Below are 18,016 nucleotides of genomic sequence, written 5' to 3' on the forward strand. Positions count from 1 at the left end.
ATCATGGAGCAGATCTTCAAAGAATCCATTTTGAAGCACTTGGAGGAGAGGAAAGTGATTAGGAACAGTCAACATGGATTCACCAATGGCAAGTCGTGCCTGACCAACTTGATTGCCCTCTGTGATGAGATAACTAGCTCTATGGATATAGGGAAAGCCGTGGACATGATATATCTTGACTTTAGCAAAGCTTTTGATACGGTTTTCCATAGTATTCTTGCCAGCAAGTTAAAAGAGTAGGGCTTGGACTATAAGGTAGATAGAAAGCTGTCTAGATCATTGGGCTCAACAGGTAGTGATCAATGGCTCGATGTCTAGTTGGCAGCTGGTGTCAAGCGGAGTGCCTCAAGGGTCAATCCTGGGGCTGGTTTTGTTCAACAACATCTTCATTAATGATCTGGATGATGGGATTAATTGTACCCTCAGCAAGTTTGCAGATGACACTAAGCTGGGGGCAGAGGTAGATACACTGGAGGGTAAGGATAGGGTTCAGAGTGACCTAGAGAAATTGGAGAATCGGGCCAAAAAAAAAATCTGATGAGGTTCAACAAGGACCAGTGCAGAGTCCTGCACTTAGGAAGGAAGAATCCCATGCACTGCTACAGGCTGGGGACCAACTGGCTAAGCGGCAGTTGTGCAGAAAAGGACTTGGGGATACAATGGACGAGAAGCTGGATATGAGTCAACAGTGTGCCCTTGTTGCCAAGAAGGCTAACGGCATATTGGGCTGAATTAATAGAAGCATTGCCAGCAGATTGAGGGAAGTGATTATTCCCCTCTATTTGGCACTGGTGAGGCCACCTCTGAAGTATTGTGTTCAGTTTTGAGCCCCCGACTATAGAAAGGATGTGGACAAATTAGAGACAGTCCAGCAGAGGGCAACAAAAATGATTAAGGGGCTTGGGCATATGATTTACGAGGAGAGACTGAGGGAACTGGGCTTATTTAATCTGCAGAAGAGAAGAAAGAGAGACAATTTGATAGCAGCCTTCAACTACCTGAAGGGGGATTCCAAAAAGGATGGAGCCAGGCTGTTCTCAGTGGTGGCAGAAGCAGCAATGGTCTCAAGTTGCAATGGGGGAGGTTTAGGTTGGATATTAGGAAACACCATTTCACTAGGTGGGTGCTGAAGCACCAAGGGTTACCTTGGGAGGGAGTGGAATCTCCATTCTTAGATGTTTTTAAGGCCCGGCTTGAGAAGACTCTGGCTGGGATGATTTAGTTGGGGTTGGTCCTGCTTTGAGAAGGGGGTTGGACTAGATGACCTTCTGAGGTATCTTCCAGCCCTGGTATTCTATGATTCTATGTTTTGTCCCTATTGGGGCTCTACCTCCCCATTTCCTTCTCTTCTGCTGTGGAGTCTCTGGCTTTGCAGCCCAGTGATTGCAGGCTTGCACCTCCCTATATCCCCCTCATTCAAAGCACGAGGCATGGCTCTCCGCAGATGCGAGCCCTACTTTGCAGTGTGTGCACATCCTCCCGTGGAGCACTCTCTTTCACTGTTGTTAATCAACAGGACAGATACACAAATGGGAGTAAAGAGGATTAGCATTAGAGGCCATAGTTCCAAAACTACAAACCACAGCCTGCACACTGCACCTCTGCTCAGCTATATCTCAGGCCCCTGACTTCTCAAGTAAAAATGGGCAATGCTTGAATAGGAATTGTTTTCAGCCTCATGGCTATTTTTAATGCAAAAAAAAAAAAATCACATTAATCTTGTATTATCTGCTCTCAGATCCTATAATTGAAAAGGTGAACAGAGGAAAAAAATAGAAAGACACAAATCTTTGTAAAACGCTACAAAGGGAAGTCAAAATGGTCAATGAAGATGGAAGATTTAATTTAATTTTGTTTTTATTATAAAAGTAAAATAAAAATAAGCATTTAAAAAGCACAAATTTCCTCTGTAAAAGGAATTGATCTAAAAAGAATATTTACAATAGTAAAGTGACAAACTTTTTAAAGCTTTGAATGATTATAGTCACCAGAGTTAAATTTAAATACATTCACTGAAATATACATGATCGCTTTTTTGTAGTTTTTTAAAAATTGCAACAATGACTACTTTGAGAAAACCACAATTTGTCTTTAACATCAGCGGAATTCTTTTAAGAGTTGTATGAGCTCCCCTTTCCATGTAGCTGTGCTGTATAACTGGGGAATGGATTGCTAGAAGATGCATCCTCAATTGCTCTGTGTGCAGTACATCTTTTATGAACGGTGAGTTGATGTTCAACATTATCAAGAAGTAGCAACGTCCATCCCATACAGAAAATTCTGGCATCCAGAAAAGCTCATTCAGTTACATCATCCAGTTCTATGCACTATGCGGCACTGGTTACTGGTTCTGGTAACACTATACTGCTTGTAAATGAACAAAACTAAAAGTACTTAAAGAAAGAAGCAATGTTCATGAGTCATGTTTTCAAATCTTGAACACTTCAGATAGGTATTTTCCAGTGCACTTTTGGCTGTAAAATCACTTCTGCTGGAGAGAATTATACAAGCATATTTTTAACTGTTATTTTGGTTCATATAATTGCATGTTACTAACTGGTTACATTTTGCCTTGAACTGAGCCTTCTTGTCCATATCCCAGGGCCATTTTGCTAAGTGTTATCGATGACTTGCTGTTAAGGGACTCAGAGTAAGTGAAGCTAAGTCTGCGGAAGGAGGTCTCCACACCGCTATCGCACATGCTTTCATTGTCTTGCAATTTTACATTATAAAGTTCACCTGAGAAAGAAAACAGAAAAGAATAGACATTTGTTTTTCATCCTGCACTAAAAACATTATAAGCTAGTTTAATGTCCTCAAGAGCCATGAGAAATACTCTCCAATAGACAAAGGCACTTGTAACATACAATCAAAATACTGCAATTTTTGGGTTCAGTACTGCAGTAGGAAGGTGTTGGTTGTTTTTGCTCAGGAACTGACCAAAGACTACTTACTTTGATGCCCTTCTATCACACTATGCAGATTGAGTCTGCAGGGTTGTTTAATGGTGAAAAATGGGTATCACTGGTGGGAGGATGGATAGGGTTTGATGCCTGGTATTTAAGTAGGATCCCATGCAGAATAACTAGCAGCCATATTGATCCATAAAAGTTACTACTATCCTCACACTGGTAATGCCCATAGGAGTGTGTTCAGTACCAGGATAAAGGCATGCTGGATCTTAGAAGTATAAACTGATGCTGAACTATAGTGTCCAGGTTGAGGTCTCTTTGCTATTAAGACATCTTTCCATGGATTGTCAAAATACTTGAATAAATTTGCATCTAGTTAAGGTGAGTATGAAATCTGAAAAGTTCAGCGACAGCTGCCATCTGTGCAAGATCTACAAAGGAATAATTGATTGTTATGTGAGCTGTGTCTCCTCAATTGAAGGTGTTTATGGCACAGAGACCCGTCATCATTATAAAGCTGGGAACAAAGTGCTCGATGAGACTGAAACAGATCATTCAGCACATTTTGGAATTTTTAAGATCTTAAATTACTAACTCTTTAAAACACATTTTCAAATCAATGACTAAGGAGTGGCTTATTACTGCGGCTAAGTGGCAAAGCTCTTTCACTGGTAGTGCTGTCAATTTAGATTTGATATTGTAATCTTCAGGAACATAGAGAGAATAATACTTAGTTCTTACATAGCATATACATAGGCATTCAGTCTAAACTGAATGGCACTATAAAATTTAAGCTAGCAAAGGTGATGGAAGTGAAACCTGACCGGTTTATCTTGTGTCTCAGTATATACTATACATGGGCTATGGAGGCAGTGTTAGTTAATGAATAAGGCACTAGTCTGAGTGTCAGAAAACTTGGGTTTTATTCATTGTTCTGAAACTGACTCAGTATGTGACCATAGAAAATTCATTTTACCTCCATCCCTCTGTCTCCCTATTGATAAGATGGGGATAAATGGCATTACTCACCTCCATACAGCATTTAAAATCTGTAGATGACAAGAGCTGTAGAATTGGCAACTATTTAAATTGTAATATCAAGCTGTATAGCCTAACTACTTTGATGAGCAGTTAATGAGGCCAAAACACTTAAGTCCAATCAAGATCATAGGAAAAAACTATAAAAGAAAACGAAGGTGTTTTGTACAAACCAAGGGAGGCTGGACATGACGTGACAGAGTGGATATTCAAACATGGGCAAATGAAAGAGACTAGTCTCTTGCTGCTGGCAAGGATAAATTAATACCTATGACATGGCAAATATCTATTTTCAGAAAACAGACTATAATAACTCTTGCCCTGAGTCATTGCTACGTGCTCAACTTCCATTTATCTCCCCTCACTATTAGGCCTGGCAAGTGTAAAATGAGAAACTCTTATATATTTTAGAACTTCCCAGACAGGCAACTGAATAGGGTTGTTCCGTGCAAAGACAGCTGGATTGAAATGTATCAGAATCACATGAAACTTGCTGGAAAACACATTATCTATGCCTATATATTTTACCCGTCTCTTCTTTGCTGGCGAAGGCAGATGATGACGATGGCGGAGCCTTCACAGCATTATCCTCATTGCTAGACTGGTTTAATGGGATGGAGAGCACTTTCTGAATGATTTCAATTGCTTCTGTGTAATCCATTAGTCTCAAGGCATCAACCAACTCTTTCACTGTACCACCAGAAACCTACGACAAAACAGAAAGGAAAATAATATACATATCACTGTGGCAGATTTGTTACAAAATAAAGGGTGGAACCACCTATCCATGCAAGAGGAGAACATTATTGAGGGCAGTTGCTTGTGTCACATATGACCTTGTGTTCCCTCGGTCCTTTAGAACATCTTTTAAAAAAGAGTTACCTCATAGTTATCCAGCAGAGTTTTGGCTGGGGTAGGACTCAACCTGAAGGCATTACTAAGTATTCCCAGACCCAATTTTTGTGCCAGTGTAGACCAGTTTTTGTTTGGATCTGGTACTTCCAGTAACTTGTAAAGCTGCTGCTTGGAGTCTTCATTCAATTTTTTCATATCTCCTGGTGAAATAGAGAAATAAACCAAGTTTATTATATGAATAAACCACGCACCTATTTATGAAATCACAGTCACATTTGTGCTCCTAAACAGAGGCAAACTGTTTAATTAAAAAGTGATTGGTAGACATGAAAGTATTTACTCAATATATTTATTCACACTGTAGCATAACAGTGAGCATGTGGACTATGTCTTGTCATAATTCCAAAGTCAGAAATAACGTATGACTATAAAAAGAACCATATTTATTCTACTAGCAGTTGCACTTCTGATGTATGGCTTGTGATGCTGGCAGACCAGGTGCCAGCTTTTGCTGACGGTTTAGGCATCAGCTGAGCACTGGAAACCAGTCTGCTTCACCGTTGGGTTAGTATGGTTAAGATGGGTATTGCCCTCATAACAACGTGCTTAGATTTTATGAATTGTCTGTAAGTTGCTGAATGCATTAATCTCACTTATAACATCCTTATCACATGCTACAAAGTAATATTTAACTTTTTGCTTTATGACTGTAAAAAATGTTTGTTCTGCAACTATGAACCCAATCAGGAGGGACTGTCTTCTAACCATCAAGAAGGCCTATCAAAACTATATGGGTCATTGTGGGACATCACAATACAAAGATTTTGTTAATTGCCCCTTCTCACTCAGGAAAAGGCTACGTACAAAAGGACTAATCCTATTAGCTTGAATTCTGGAAGAAGGAAATAAAAATAGCTGACAAGAAAATGTTTCATCTCTCTTTTGCTGTTTGAACTCTCACAGAGCTGGAGCTACGAAACAAAATAAAAGATCCCCAGGGTCAACCTGGGTTAGCCCTGAAAGACATTCAGAGCTGACAGAATACTATAATTCCATCATCTTTTAAAACCATAGACTGTAACTCATTTGTGTATATACGTTTGCCTTTTTTAACCTTGTAATAATGATCTCATTTCTTTTTCCTAGTTAATAAATCTTTAGTTAATTTATCACAAGATTGGCTACATGCATTGTCTTTGGTGAGAGATCTAAGGTACAATTTGACCTGGATCAAAGTGACAGGTAAGTGACAGGTCTCTTGCAACTGGAAGCAACCTGAATATTTTGTGATCTTCAGTGTATAGCAACCAACTATCACTAAGTCCAGCTTGCCTGGCAAGACTGTTATAGTGCTTCAGGAGTTTACATTTGTTACTAGGTTGGTGAAATCTAATTCTAGAACATGCAACCAGTTTGGAGTCTCTGTCCTGCTTCTTGACAGTCTGCCCTGAGGTTGGCACTCAAGGTCATCAGCCACTCCAGATAGCATGACATGTTCTATTCCTGTTCTATTATTTATATTGCAAGCTGTTTCTCCTCCATATTCTGCGCATATTGTCAGTACTCATCAATTAATAAATGGGTATTATTGGAGCTTTTCTTTTTAAAATACTCTACCTTGCAACAGTAAGTCATCAGAAGCCAACTTTGATTCATAGGGTTTGCCATTTAATATGTCAAATACCTGAAGTGTGGGAAAAGAATTAGACATTAATATCAATATTTGCAAGAAACTTGGTCTTTATCCTGCATCTCATCATATCCAACCCTAATGTTTACACTGCTCTATATTCTCCATACTTTATGTATTAATAGATCAGCAGCCATATTTCTTTCCTGTTGTAGGGTTAGCAGAACTAAAAGTGTTGCAGCGGAGTAGTGCCTCTGCCCAAGTGGGAAATGGAGAGAGATTGCCTTCTGTCGCCCTTTAAGTAACTCATCTGGCAAATATCAACTGTTCCCAAGGTCCAGAGATTCGTTAAGGGAGATGGAAAATCCTCCAAGCAAGGAGCACAGTAACCTGCACCCGAGAAAACTAATAATTTAAAACAAAAATTGTGCATCAAATTTTCAAACGTAGCCTCCTAAACCCATATTTAAGCACCTGAACAAGGTGTCTAGATTATCAGAGGTGCTGAGTATCTACACCTCCCACTGAGGAGTGACTGCATTGTAGACAATCACACCCTGTGACTGTGCTGTAGGAACACCCAAAGAGAACTACAGGTGTTCATCACATCTGAAACATCAGGCCCACTCATGCAGTTGCCGAAATACAGATTTAGGGGCCTAATTAAGGGATCCAAGTTTGAAAATCTGGGGGTTATCTAAAGTTTTTAAATGGGATACTATAAAGTGTGAGCATGAAGAACTCATGACAAAAATACCTATGAAAGGTGCCCCATACGGATACTAGGGATGGATCCTGATGGACTGTTGCCCTGAAAAGGATTCATGATGAATTGGAATACACAATCCTTTCAGCCAAACTCTGTGTATTTTGTGTATTTGAATTGTGTATTCTGTTTTTCATCCTGAAGTCTCAAGTGTGACCTTTCAAGAGTTTGCAGTCTACTAATATTCTTACTGGCTGAAGCCCACTTAACTTAATTTGTCCTTTTCCTAACCCCTTCCAAGACAACAGAGATCGCTCCAGCCACAGTGACTGCACAGCCGCCTGCATCAGTTCAGCAGCGACAAGTTACCCAAGACTCCTCATGAAGCAATGCTCTTCAAAAAACAGAACCAAAAGCATTGCAGTGGTGGATGCATTCAGTGAGTTGTGCCAAGAACTGTGATTTGTGAAAATAGTGCAGTTCCTTGGATTTTCATAGTGAACAAGGTCTTCGATGAATGAATGACTGCAGAAATGTGCCACTGGTTGTCAATCATGTACCTTCCTCTTCACATTAAACTAAAAGAAAGGGTTTGTGGGTTTTTTGTGTTTGTCCAAATAACTCAAACCACACAGATCACTTGCCTCCCAACTGGAGGCCATATCCAAAGGTGTTGTTCCAGGTACGATTCCTTCATCTTCACTGTCTTTGTCTCTCATGTCTTCTAGGTCAAACAATGGCTCAAAGTTCTCAATGTGAGGATCTGCACCTGGAGAATTACAGAGCACAGTTATAACAACTAAAGGCTTTCCAAAGACTTCACTACATTGGATCATACTCAACAATGCCAGCTTATGCTGTATTTGGCATTCTAGCAGCAAACTAATGTAACACTGAACCATTCAGGGAAAAATCTCCTCAGATACAGGAAGCTGCAAACAAAACACAGCTCAGAACCTCATATGAGATTATTTGCTTGTGAGATTCAGCCAATTTCCCATCCCAAGTACTATCAACATCATAATTTAGCCAGCAGATAGCAGTAAAGAGCCACACAGTTAACAACAACTCCCCTTCTACTCCATAGAATTAGTTCCTCATATCTCTAACACATCGGATTTCTACTGGTCGAAATGGTGGGAGTGGGTCACTCATTAATGGGTCCCTTGTGCCCAACAGAGAAGACTCCAAACTTCATATCTAAATTCTCAATTAGCCATAAGTGACATTTTCATTCAAGTAGAAATATACTCTCCACAATACTTCCAACCCTTTATCACTTATACCTGCTGCTTTGAGAAGAGCTGTCAGTTTTGTAGACCCCCTTCCAGCTGCTATGTGAAGTGGAGTTGTCCCATCGTATGTAGTACTGTCAACATTTGCATCACCCTAAAATTTTATTGAGGGAGGAAATAAAAAAGTAATGCTACCTTGGTAGAGAATACAGTGGAGCCTCATGTCTGCACAAACACTGTAACCATGCAAATAAGCACCTCTATCCTTATGCATATAAAACTTTTAATCATACCCTGAACAAAAGGAGTTGGAAAAATATAACGAACAAATTACTTCTCTGTATTCATGAAGAGATGGTGTTTAGGTGCTCGGATATTAGGCACAGCATATAATCCAACAAGGATCAGATAGATATTAAAGGTTATTAAAAAGCCTAAAACTTTGCACCCAATGTGATATTAGTGATGAAGCACTGGAATGTAGTAGGTGGTGGAATCTTATCCTTAGACGTTTTTAAGGACTGGCTTGACAAAGCCCTGGCTGGCATGATTTATGTGGGGTTGGTCCTGCTCTGAGCAGGCGGTGGGACTAGATGATCTCCTGAGGTCTCTTCCAACACTAATCTTCTGTGATTCAGTAACAGAATTAAAGGAGGCAATTTTGCAACAGAGAGGCTTCAAAAACAGACTCCAACGAGAAACTGATGAACTTGAATTAATATGCAAACTAGATACCATCAATTTAAATTAAGAGAGACTGGAAATGGCTGAGCCGTTACACACACTGAATCTATTTCCCCATGTTAAGTATCCTCACACCTTCTTGTCAAACTGTCTGATATGGGCTATCTTGAATATCACTACAAAAGTTTTTTTTCTCCTGCTGACAATAGCTCATCTTAATTAATTAGCCTCTTAGAGTTGGTTAGGGGAACTCCCACCTTTTCATGCTCTCTGTATGTATATATATCTCCACACTGTATGTTCCATTCTATGCATCTGATAAAGTGGGCTGTAGCCCACGAAAGCTTATGCTCAAATAAATGTGTTAGTCTCTAAGGTGCCACAAGTACCCCTATTCTTTTTGTGGATACAGACTAACATGGCTGCTACTCTGAAACCGGTCATATTTCTATTATAGGTCCAAACCAGTGTCCTCTGAAATCAACTGGAATTTTGCTCTGGAATGGGAGCAGAATATGACTGAGTATAGTGTATACATGAACACACACAAAGTATGTTTTCTCTCATTTGTCTGCTTATGCCCCAACCCTACAAAGATGATGTGCTTAACTTTACACTTATGAGTAATTCCATTAGATTCAGTAGGATTATTCACAGTACATGTTAAGCATGTGTACGTCTTTGCAGGATCAGGATCTTGGAAATTATGGAAATTTCCACTACATGCATCCGACGAAGTGCGTATTCACCCACGAAAGCTCATGCTCCAATATGTTTGTTAGTCTATAAGGTGCCACAGAACTCTTTGCCGATCTCAGGGCCGCCCAGAGGGTAGGGAAAGAGGGGCAATTTGCCCAAGGCCCCGAAGGGGCACCCACGAGAGTTTTTTGGGGCCCCTGGAGCGGGGTCCTTCACTCGTTTCGAGGGCCCTGGAAAACTCTCATGGGGCCCAGGTCCCTGGAGCTTATTCCACTCCGGGTTGTATTTGGCAGCAATTCAGCAGCGGGGGGTCCTTCCGCTCTGGGACCCGCCGCCGAAGTGCCCCGAAGACCTGCAGCGGAGGGTCCTTTCGGCACTTCGGCAGCGGGTCCCGAGGTGGGTCTCTGGCAGCAATTCTGCAGCGGGGGCCCCCACCACCGAAGACCCCAGACTCCCTGAATCCTCTGGGCGGCCCTGGCCGATCTTGGATCGTAAATTCCTCAGGCACCGCAACAAGCTTACTATGAGTACTAAACAAACAATTACTATCATTGTTCATTATTACAGTGTTTGTTTGCCATTCTACCAACTAGAGTAAGCAACAAAATCACAAAGCTCTTAGCAATTTATCATAAAGCTTTCTTAAATAGCAAAGAGAAATGAACTACAAAAACCAAACAATTATGCCCAGATGGCGCTCACCTCAAGGAGAAGGCAGCCTGCCAAAGAGATGTTCTCTTGTTCGACAGCCAGATGCAAGGCAGTTCGCCCGGACTTTTGTTCCTGAGCATTGATGTCAGCTCCAGCAGCAATCATCTGCCTGAGACAAGGCATGCTATTTGCCAGCACTGCCATGTGAATCACACTGAGACCTACAGAACAAAATACACATGAACACTGACAAATACGGAAATATTGTGGTAATAAGTTTTTATAACACTTCATATGTTTTGTTATTCTCTCCCTCTCCTGTGTGTGTGTGTGAGAGAGAGAAAACAAGAGTGGAAAATTGTTAGCAGTGAACATAGCTATGAACAGCACTAGTACAAATTTTATCCATCTTTGTAATATGTATTAAAAATTAGAATGTAAGAACATAAGAATGGCCATACTGAGTCAGACCAATGGTCCATCTTGCCCAGTATCCTGTCCGCCAGATTCTTCAGATGGAATGAACATAACAGGGCAATTTATCGCGGGATCCATCGCCTGTCATCCAGCTCCCCCTTCTGGCAATCAGAGTTTTAGGGACACCCATAGCATGGGATTGTGTCCCAGACCATCTCGGCTAATAGCCATTGATGGAACTATCCTCTATGAACTTATCTAATTCTTTTTTTAACCCAGTTATACTTTTGGCCTTCACAACATCCCATGGAAAGGAGTTCGACAGGTTGACTGTGCGCTATGTGAAGTATTTCCTTTTGTTCATTTTAAACCTGCCGCCTATTAATTTCATTGGGTGACCCCTTGTTCCTGTGCTATGTGAAGGAGTAAACACTTCCTTATTCACTTTTTCCACACTCGTCATGATTTTATAGACCTCTATCATATTCCGTCTTAGTTGTCTCTTTTCCAAGCTCTTTTCCAGTCTTATTAATCTCTCCTCACAAGGAAGCTGTTCCATACCCCTAATAATTTTTATTGTCCCTTTCTGCACTTTTTGCAATTCTAATATATCTTTTTAGACGTGGGGTGACTAGAATTGCATGCAGTATTAAAGGCGTGGGCGTATCATGGATTTATATTGTGGCATTATGATATCTGCTGTCTTACTATTTATCCCTTTCCTAATGGTTCCTAACATTCTGTTAGCTAAGCAGATGTTTTCAGAGAACTATCCAAAATGACTCCAAGATCTCTTTCTTGCGCGTTAACAGCTCATTTAGACTTCATAATTCTGTATGTTTACTTGGGATTATGTTTTCCAATGCACATTACTTCACATTTATCAACACTGAATTTCATCTGCCATTTTGTTGTCCAGTCACCCAGCTTTGTGAGATCCCTTTGTATCTCTTCACAATCTGCTTTGGACTTAACTATCTTGAGTAATTTTGTATCATAAGCAATCTTTGGCACTTGACTGTTTACCACATTTTCCAGATCATTTATGAATATGTTGATCAGTACTGGTTCCAGTATAGACCTTTGGTGGACCTCTCTCCACCAGGAAAACTGGCGGTTTATTCCAACCAGATGTTTCCTATCTTTCAACCAGTTACTGATCCATGAGAGGACCTTTCCTCTTATCCCATGGCTGCCTACTTTGCTCAAGAGTCTTTGGTAAGGGACTTTATCAAAGGCTTTCTGAAAGTCCATGTATCCTATACACTTAATCACCCTTCTCCATATGTTTGGTGACCTCCTTAAAGAATTCTAATAGATTGATGTTGCACGATTTCCATATACAAAAGCCATGTCGACTCTTCTCCACATACCATGTTCATCTATGTGTCTAATAATTCTTTTCTTTACTATAGTTTCAAATAATTTGCCTGGTACTGAAGTTAGGCTTACCAGTCTGTAATGGCCAGGATTGCCTCTAGAGACTTTTTTAAAAAATCAGCAATATATTAGCTATCCTCCAGTCCTCTGGTACAAAGGGTGATTTAAGTGATGGTTATATACCACAGTTAGTAGTTCTGTAATTGCATATTTGAGTTCCTTTAGAACTCTTGGGTGAATACCATCTGGTCCTGCTGATTTATAACTGTTCAATTTATCAATTTGTTCCAAAACCTCCTGTACTGACATCTCAATCTGGGGCAGTTCTTTAGATCTGTCACCTAAAAACAGAATGGCTCAGATGTGGGAATCTCAATCATATCCTCTGCAGTGAAGACTGACGCAAAGAATTCATTTAGCTACTCTGCAATGGCCTTGTCTTCTTTGAGTGCTCTTTTAACACTTTGATTGTCCAGTGGCCCTCCTGATTGTTTGGCAGACTTTCTGTTTCTGATATACTTAAACAAAATTTGTGCTATAAATTTGTGTGTCTTCTATTAGTTGCTCTTCAAATTCTTTTTTGGCTTGCCTAATTTCAATGTTACATTTAACTAGCCAGAGTTTATGTTCCTCAATCAGATTTGACTTCCAATGTTCAAAAGATGCCTTACTTTTTCCAACTGCCTCTTTTACTCTGTTTAGCTGTGGTGGCATTTTTTGGTCCACTTGCTGATTTTTTTTAAATTTGAGGTATACCTATAGTTTGAGCCTCTATTATGATGTTTTTTAAAAGTTCCCATGCAGCTTGCAGGCATTTCACTCTTGTGACTGTTCCTTTAAATTTCTGTTTAATTGGCCTCCTCATTTTTGTGTAGTTGCCCTTTTTGAAGTTAAATGCTACTGTGGTGGGTTTCTTTGGTATTTGCCCCACAAGGATGTTGCATTTAATTACAGTATAGTTGTCATTACGGAGAGGTTCAGCTATAGTCACCTCTTGACCAGATCCTGTGCGCCATTTAGGACTAAATCAAGAATTGTCTCTTCCCACTTATGGGTTCCAAAAGTAGCTGCTCCAAGAAGCAATCATTAATGATGTCTAGAATGGTGCCACTTTTAAAAACTTTTATTAGGAATGCACATGTTAAAAATACATTTTCTGTGTATTATAAAGAACAGTGACTCTTTTTAATCCCTTCTAAAGAAAAAAGGAATAAACTAGTTAAAGCAATAAGATTCTAATATCCTAAAGATCAAACAGAATGGAAATTTGAACTGATAAGAAAATGATCTTCTTCACACAGCATACAGTCAACTTGTGGAACTCCTTGCCTGAGGAGGTTCTGAAGGCTAGGACTATAACACGGTTTAAAAGAGAACTAGATAAATTCATGGAGATTAAGTCCAATAATGGCTATTAGCCAGGATGGATAAGGAATGGTGTCCCTAGCCTCTGTCTGTCAGAGGGTAGAGATGGATGGCAGGAGAGAGATCACTTGATCATTACCTGTTAGGTTCACCCCCTCTGGGGCACTTGGTATTGGCCACTGTCGGCAGACAGGATACTGGGCTGGATGGACCTTTGGTCTTGACCCAGTATGGCCGTTCTTATGTTCTTAAAAGGCCTGGACAATGGCTTGTCGTTATAAAGCCTGGACCTTAGTCTCCTGTAATATTTAATGTATCAGATATCAAACATTATGCCAGGACAACTAGGGCCCCCTAAATTTCTACAGCCCAGTTTCATGTATTCCATTAATTCAGATTGCCCATAAACTCTTAGGTGTAGCAACAGTTATTCTAATGTCAGTTCATTGTCACTACTGAAGAGTAAATGAAATTTTATATCTACATCCCACTCTGAGGTTAAATGTTCCAAGTCAGTATGGTGACAGTTGAAATCTCCCTTTATTACTATGTTTTCTGTTTCTGTAACCTCTCTACTCTCCCTGAGCATTTTACAATCACAGTCACCATTCTAGTCAGTTGGTTGGTAGTATATTCCTACTGCTATACTCTTATTATTCAAGCATGGAATTTTTATCCATAGAGATTCTATGGTACAGTTTGATTTATTTAAGTTTTTTTTTACTATTTTTGACTATGCTTTCTTTCACCGGCCCCTACCAGTGCAACCTACTCTGTCATTCCTATATATTTTGTACCCTGGTATTACTACATCCCATTGATTATCATCATTCTACCAAGTTTCTGTGATGCCCATTATATTAATATCCTCATTTAATAACAGGCATTCAAGTTCTTACTATTTAGACTTCTTGAATTTGTATAGAACAACTTAAAAAATTTGTCAACATTTAATTTTCTGCTTTCATATGATGTAATCGAATGGGAATTTTTTTTGTTTGACTGTTTCTCTTCAGTTCCTACCTGAACTTTATCAACTTCTACCGCCTCCTCTTTACTAGGATACAGAGTATCCTCTTCAATAAATCCTTCCCTAAGGGATGTGTCTGTCTCAACCGTATGCTCCTTCATACCTGTTGTCTGTCCCTCAGCCCTTAGTTTAAAAACTCCTCTATGACTTTTTAAGTTTTACATGCCAACAATCTGGTTCTGTTTTGGTTCAGGTGGAGCCCATCCTTCCTATATAGGCTCCTTCTTTCCCAAAAGGTTCTCCAGTTCCTACTAAACCTAAATCCCTCATCCAAACACCATCATCTCCCCGAACATTGGGACCCTGCAATTTTGTCTAACTGGCCCTGCATGTGGAACTGGAAGCATAATTAATATGCTTGTCCAAGAGATAATATGAAAAATCGCTGTGATCCTTTCATACCTTCCCCATTTGAATAGTTGATCATTGGAGATGTCTTCTCATGCTTAAGGAGTATATTTAAAATCTTATCATCTCCTTCTTTGGCAGCTAGATGCAAGATAGAATTGCCATGTCGATCCAGAAGGCTGACATCAGCTCCAGCCCTCAGCAAGTCCTCTACCACTTCTGCCTGCTTTGTGATAACTGCCAAGTGCAATGGTGCCTAGAAAAGGGAGGAAGAAGTAACCACAAGACAGTGAGCAACATATATGTCATTTTCATAGAAGCCTCTTAAAAATTACTCACAGTGATTTTAATAATTTTAATGTTTTATTCTTACACAAAAAGATACTACGATAATTGAAATGCTAGATGCAAACCAGTATATATTTCCTTCCACTGAACTGTGAACACGATTCATACTTGCACTTAAAGGACATAAAATCCCCATAGCCCAGTATCAGCATTCAGATTAAGTGCCTGATCATTCATTCCTCAGGCTTTCAAAACTCGCAGTGAAGTCAATGGGAGCTTCATGTGTGCAAGGACTGGGTTCTAAGAGGCAAATTGATTCTCTATTGTCCAGACCAAGCAGTCAAGCTTTTAGGGAGCTGCACAGGGTGGAGGACTCAGGAAGTAAACGGATCCATATGGAAGTGGATTCTCTGGCCTAAAACCAATTCCTGTGCTTGCCTGGACCCAAAAAGACCTGAGTTCTGTGTCACACAGGGAGTATAAACCCAAATCCAGATTTCCCATCTGTAACTGAACCACTCTGCTGATTCCATTCCTAGGAAAAACTCCATGACTATGTCCCCTAAATCCTTTAAAATGACTAGGCATATTAAATGTAAATCTGCTGTTTTCTTTTTAAAAAATGACAAAGCACAGAAGAATGTTGTATTTATACAATGTCTGTCTAGATAGGTGATATAATCTGCATGTTCTCCATTAGTATGACAATGCTATCAGCTGCAACACCAACATTAGACTTCAAGGCTTTTATTGCCTTTAACTAAGGATATGGCTACCCTCGAAACTTCAAAGCGCTGCTGTGGGAGGGTTGCCGTGGCAGCGCTTTCAAGTGTGAGTGTGGTCGCAGCGCCAGCGCTTCTGCGTACTTCACCTCCTCATGGGGATTAGCTTGCAGCGCTGGGAGCGGCACTGTTTACACTGGCGCTTTGCAGCGCTGTATCTTGCAGCGCTCAGGGGGGTGTTTTTTTCACACCCCTGAGCGAGAAAGTAAAGCGCCAGTGTAGCCAAGGCCTAAGATTTGTGTTCATACTTCAACAGGAGGGACTGTATACTGCAGCAGTGACATTCTGGTGGGTAAACAGCATCAAACTGAACCTTTTTTTACAGATATTATTGTATTTGTACAGCGAGCCTTCTTACTATGAGGGAAAGCAGATTCTTAGCCTTTAAAAATATGTCATATCATATCATATAAAAGCAAAATCAAGCCCAAATCCAACTTCATATTCTGATTACTATATTAAGGAACATACTCAACTATGCATAAAAAATGATTAATTCCATCCCGAGAGTCTAGTGATAATGTAAACTACAGGGGTAAGGTTACAGTTGTTTGTGAATGTCACCAGAATCGTCAGTACAGAAACACCGTCTGGAGTTGTTAGTTATTTCTGGAGCACATGTATAAATCCATTTCCAATATATTTGTATTTTCATGAAGTCCCAGCCCATACTGTAGATTTAAAGTATTCCACCCTCTCCAGCTTTTGGTTTACAAAATACTCACTCTAAGGAGACTTTGAAGGTTTAAATAGGGATTGTAATAGATGCTGAGAACCTAATACTGCCTTGTTCCTTGTATAGTCATTCTACCTGTAGAAAGGGAGTGGGTGTAAAACACTATCAAGCCAGAATTCTCCACTCATTTACACCAATGTTAGACTTACTTTACACCAGTGAAAATAACTACAAAAGGCACAAGACTGTGAAAAAACCTTTGGGTTTATCTAAATAGGGAAAAATCAGACCTGAAACGCTTTACTGGTGCATCTCTGAGCAGAGTTAGATAAAACAGTAACATTGCCTGAGCCTTGTCTGCTTTTCTTTCTTGCTACCATTGGTACACCTCTACTAGGGGAGTATTATTTGTTTTTCCTAGGAGGCATATAGACCTTTTGTGTTTATAGTAGGGGATATGGAAACAGACCCTTTATAGGAGGATTTCCACAGTTCTTTGAACATGGCTGGGCTGGGGATGTGCAAGTTTCAGGCTCACGCTTCCAAGACCTAACAATTCTTCTCTAATTGAAGAGAGTATGGGGTTAAGCATCTCTTTTTTTTGCACATGTGAATGACGAAAGGAAAGGGGAATCTCTGAGCTCTATTTCTGGGTGCTGATATTGACTTGAAGTGGTTACTATAAAGTGCATTTATTTGTTACACATGCCTCCTTCTGCCCATATGTGACCCAGCAACTGATCCGCCAGCCTGAAGGAGCATGGCATTTGAAAGCTCAAAACATGTTGACAAGGTTGGCACACCACTAGTTTAGTAACAGAGCAGCATGGTAAAAAAAGACTGAACAGAAAATGGAAATAAATGGCATAAAATATGGGTTCTGTTCTACAATAAAGACATATTCTGTAACAATAATTGAAGTCACACATCTGCACCAATGAGAGTAATGCACGCTCTGTTACCACCTTTCCGTCTGTCATTGTGTCCCACTGTCTATGAATTTCTGAACTGTTTGCATTATAGTTTTACAGGAGAAAATAAACTGCAGAAAATTTCTGTTACCAGTTAACATCACTTATCACTGCATTCTGGCATACCTGATAGAGGTCATTTCTCATATTGATGATGTCATCCCAATTAAAATCCAGCACCACTTCTAAGAGGTTTCTCACTAGCTCAGAATGAAGGTGGATAATTGCTAAGTGAATGACACTGAAATGAAACCAAACAAAACCAAGTTCACTTTAATTGCAAAAATCAAACAATTTTCAATAAGGTTCTGATCCAATTCCCATTGACAATAACAGGGGTTTTTCCATT

General features: G+C 40.0%; 1 protein-coding gene across 4 annotated transcripts in view; it reads right to left on the bottom strand.

The window, feature by feature from the left end:
• Positions 1-378: 378 nt before the first annotated feature.
• Positions 379-18,016, bottom strand: part of NFKB1 (nuclear factor kappa B subunit 1) — an 85,050-nt gene continuing 67,412 nt past the window's right edge. For all 4 annotated transcript variants that reach the window (XM_050944404.1, XM_050944405.1, XM_050944403.1 and 1 more), the window contains 9 exons: positions 17,794-17,908; positions 15,005-15,206; positions 10,462-10,631; positions 8,428-8,530; positions 7,786-7,910; positions 6,423-6,489; positions 4,833-5,005; positions 4,479-4,656; positions 379-2,739 (listed from right to left, as the gene is read on the bottom strand). In XM_050944404.1, the coding sequence (XP_050800361.1) occupies positions 2,561-2,739; positions 4,479-4,656; positions 4,833-5,005; positions 6,423-6,489; positions 7,786-7,910; positions 8,428-8,530; positions 10,462-10,631; positions 15,005-15,206; positions 17,794-17,908 (1,312 nt within the window). In that variant the 3' untranslated portion in view covers positions 379-2,560. The remainder of the gene's footprint in view (positions 2,740-4,478; positions 4,657-4,832; positions 5,006-6,422; positions 6,490-7,785; positions 7,911-8,427; positions 8,531-10,461; positions 10,632-15,004; positions 15,207-17,793; positions 17,909-18,016) is intronic.

The sequence above is a fragment of the Gopherus flavomarginatus genome, chromosome 3 (assembly GCF_025201925.1).
Source record: "Gopherus flavomarginatus isolate rGopFla2 chromosome 3, rGopFla2.mat.asm, whole genome shotgun sequence".
Lineage (NCBI taxonomy): Eukaryota > Metazoa > Chordata > Testudines > Testudinidae > Gopherus > Gopherus flavomarginatus.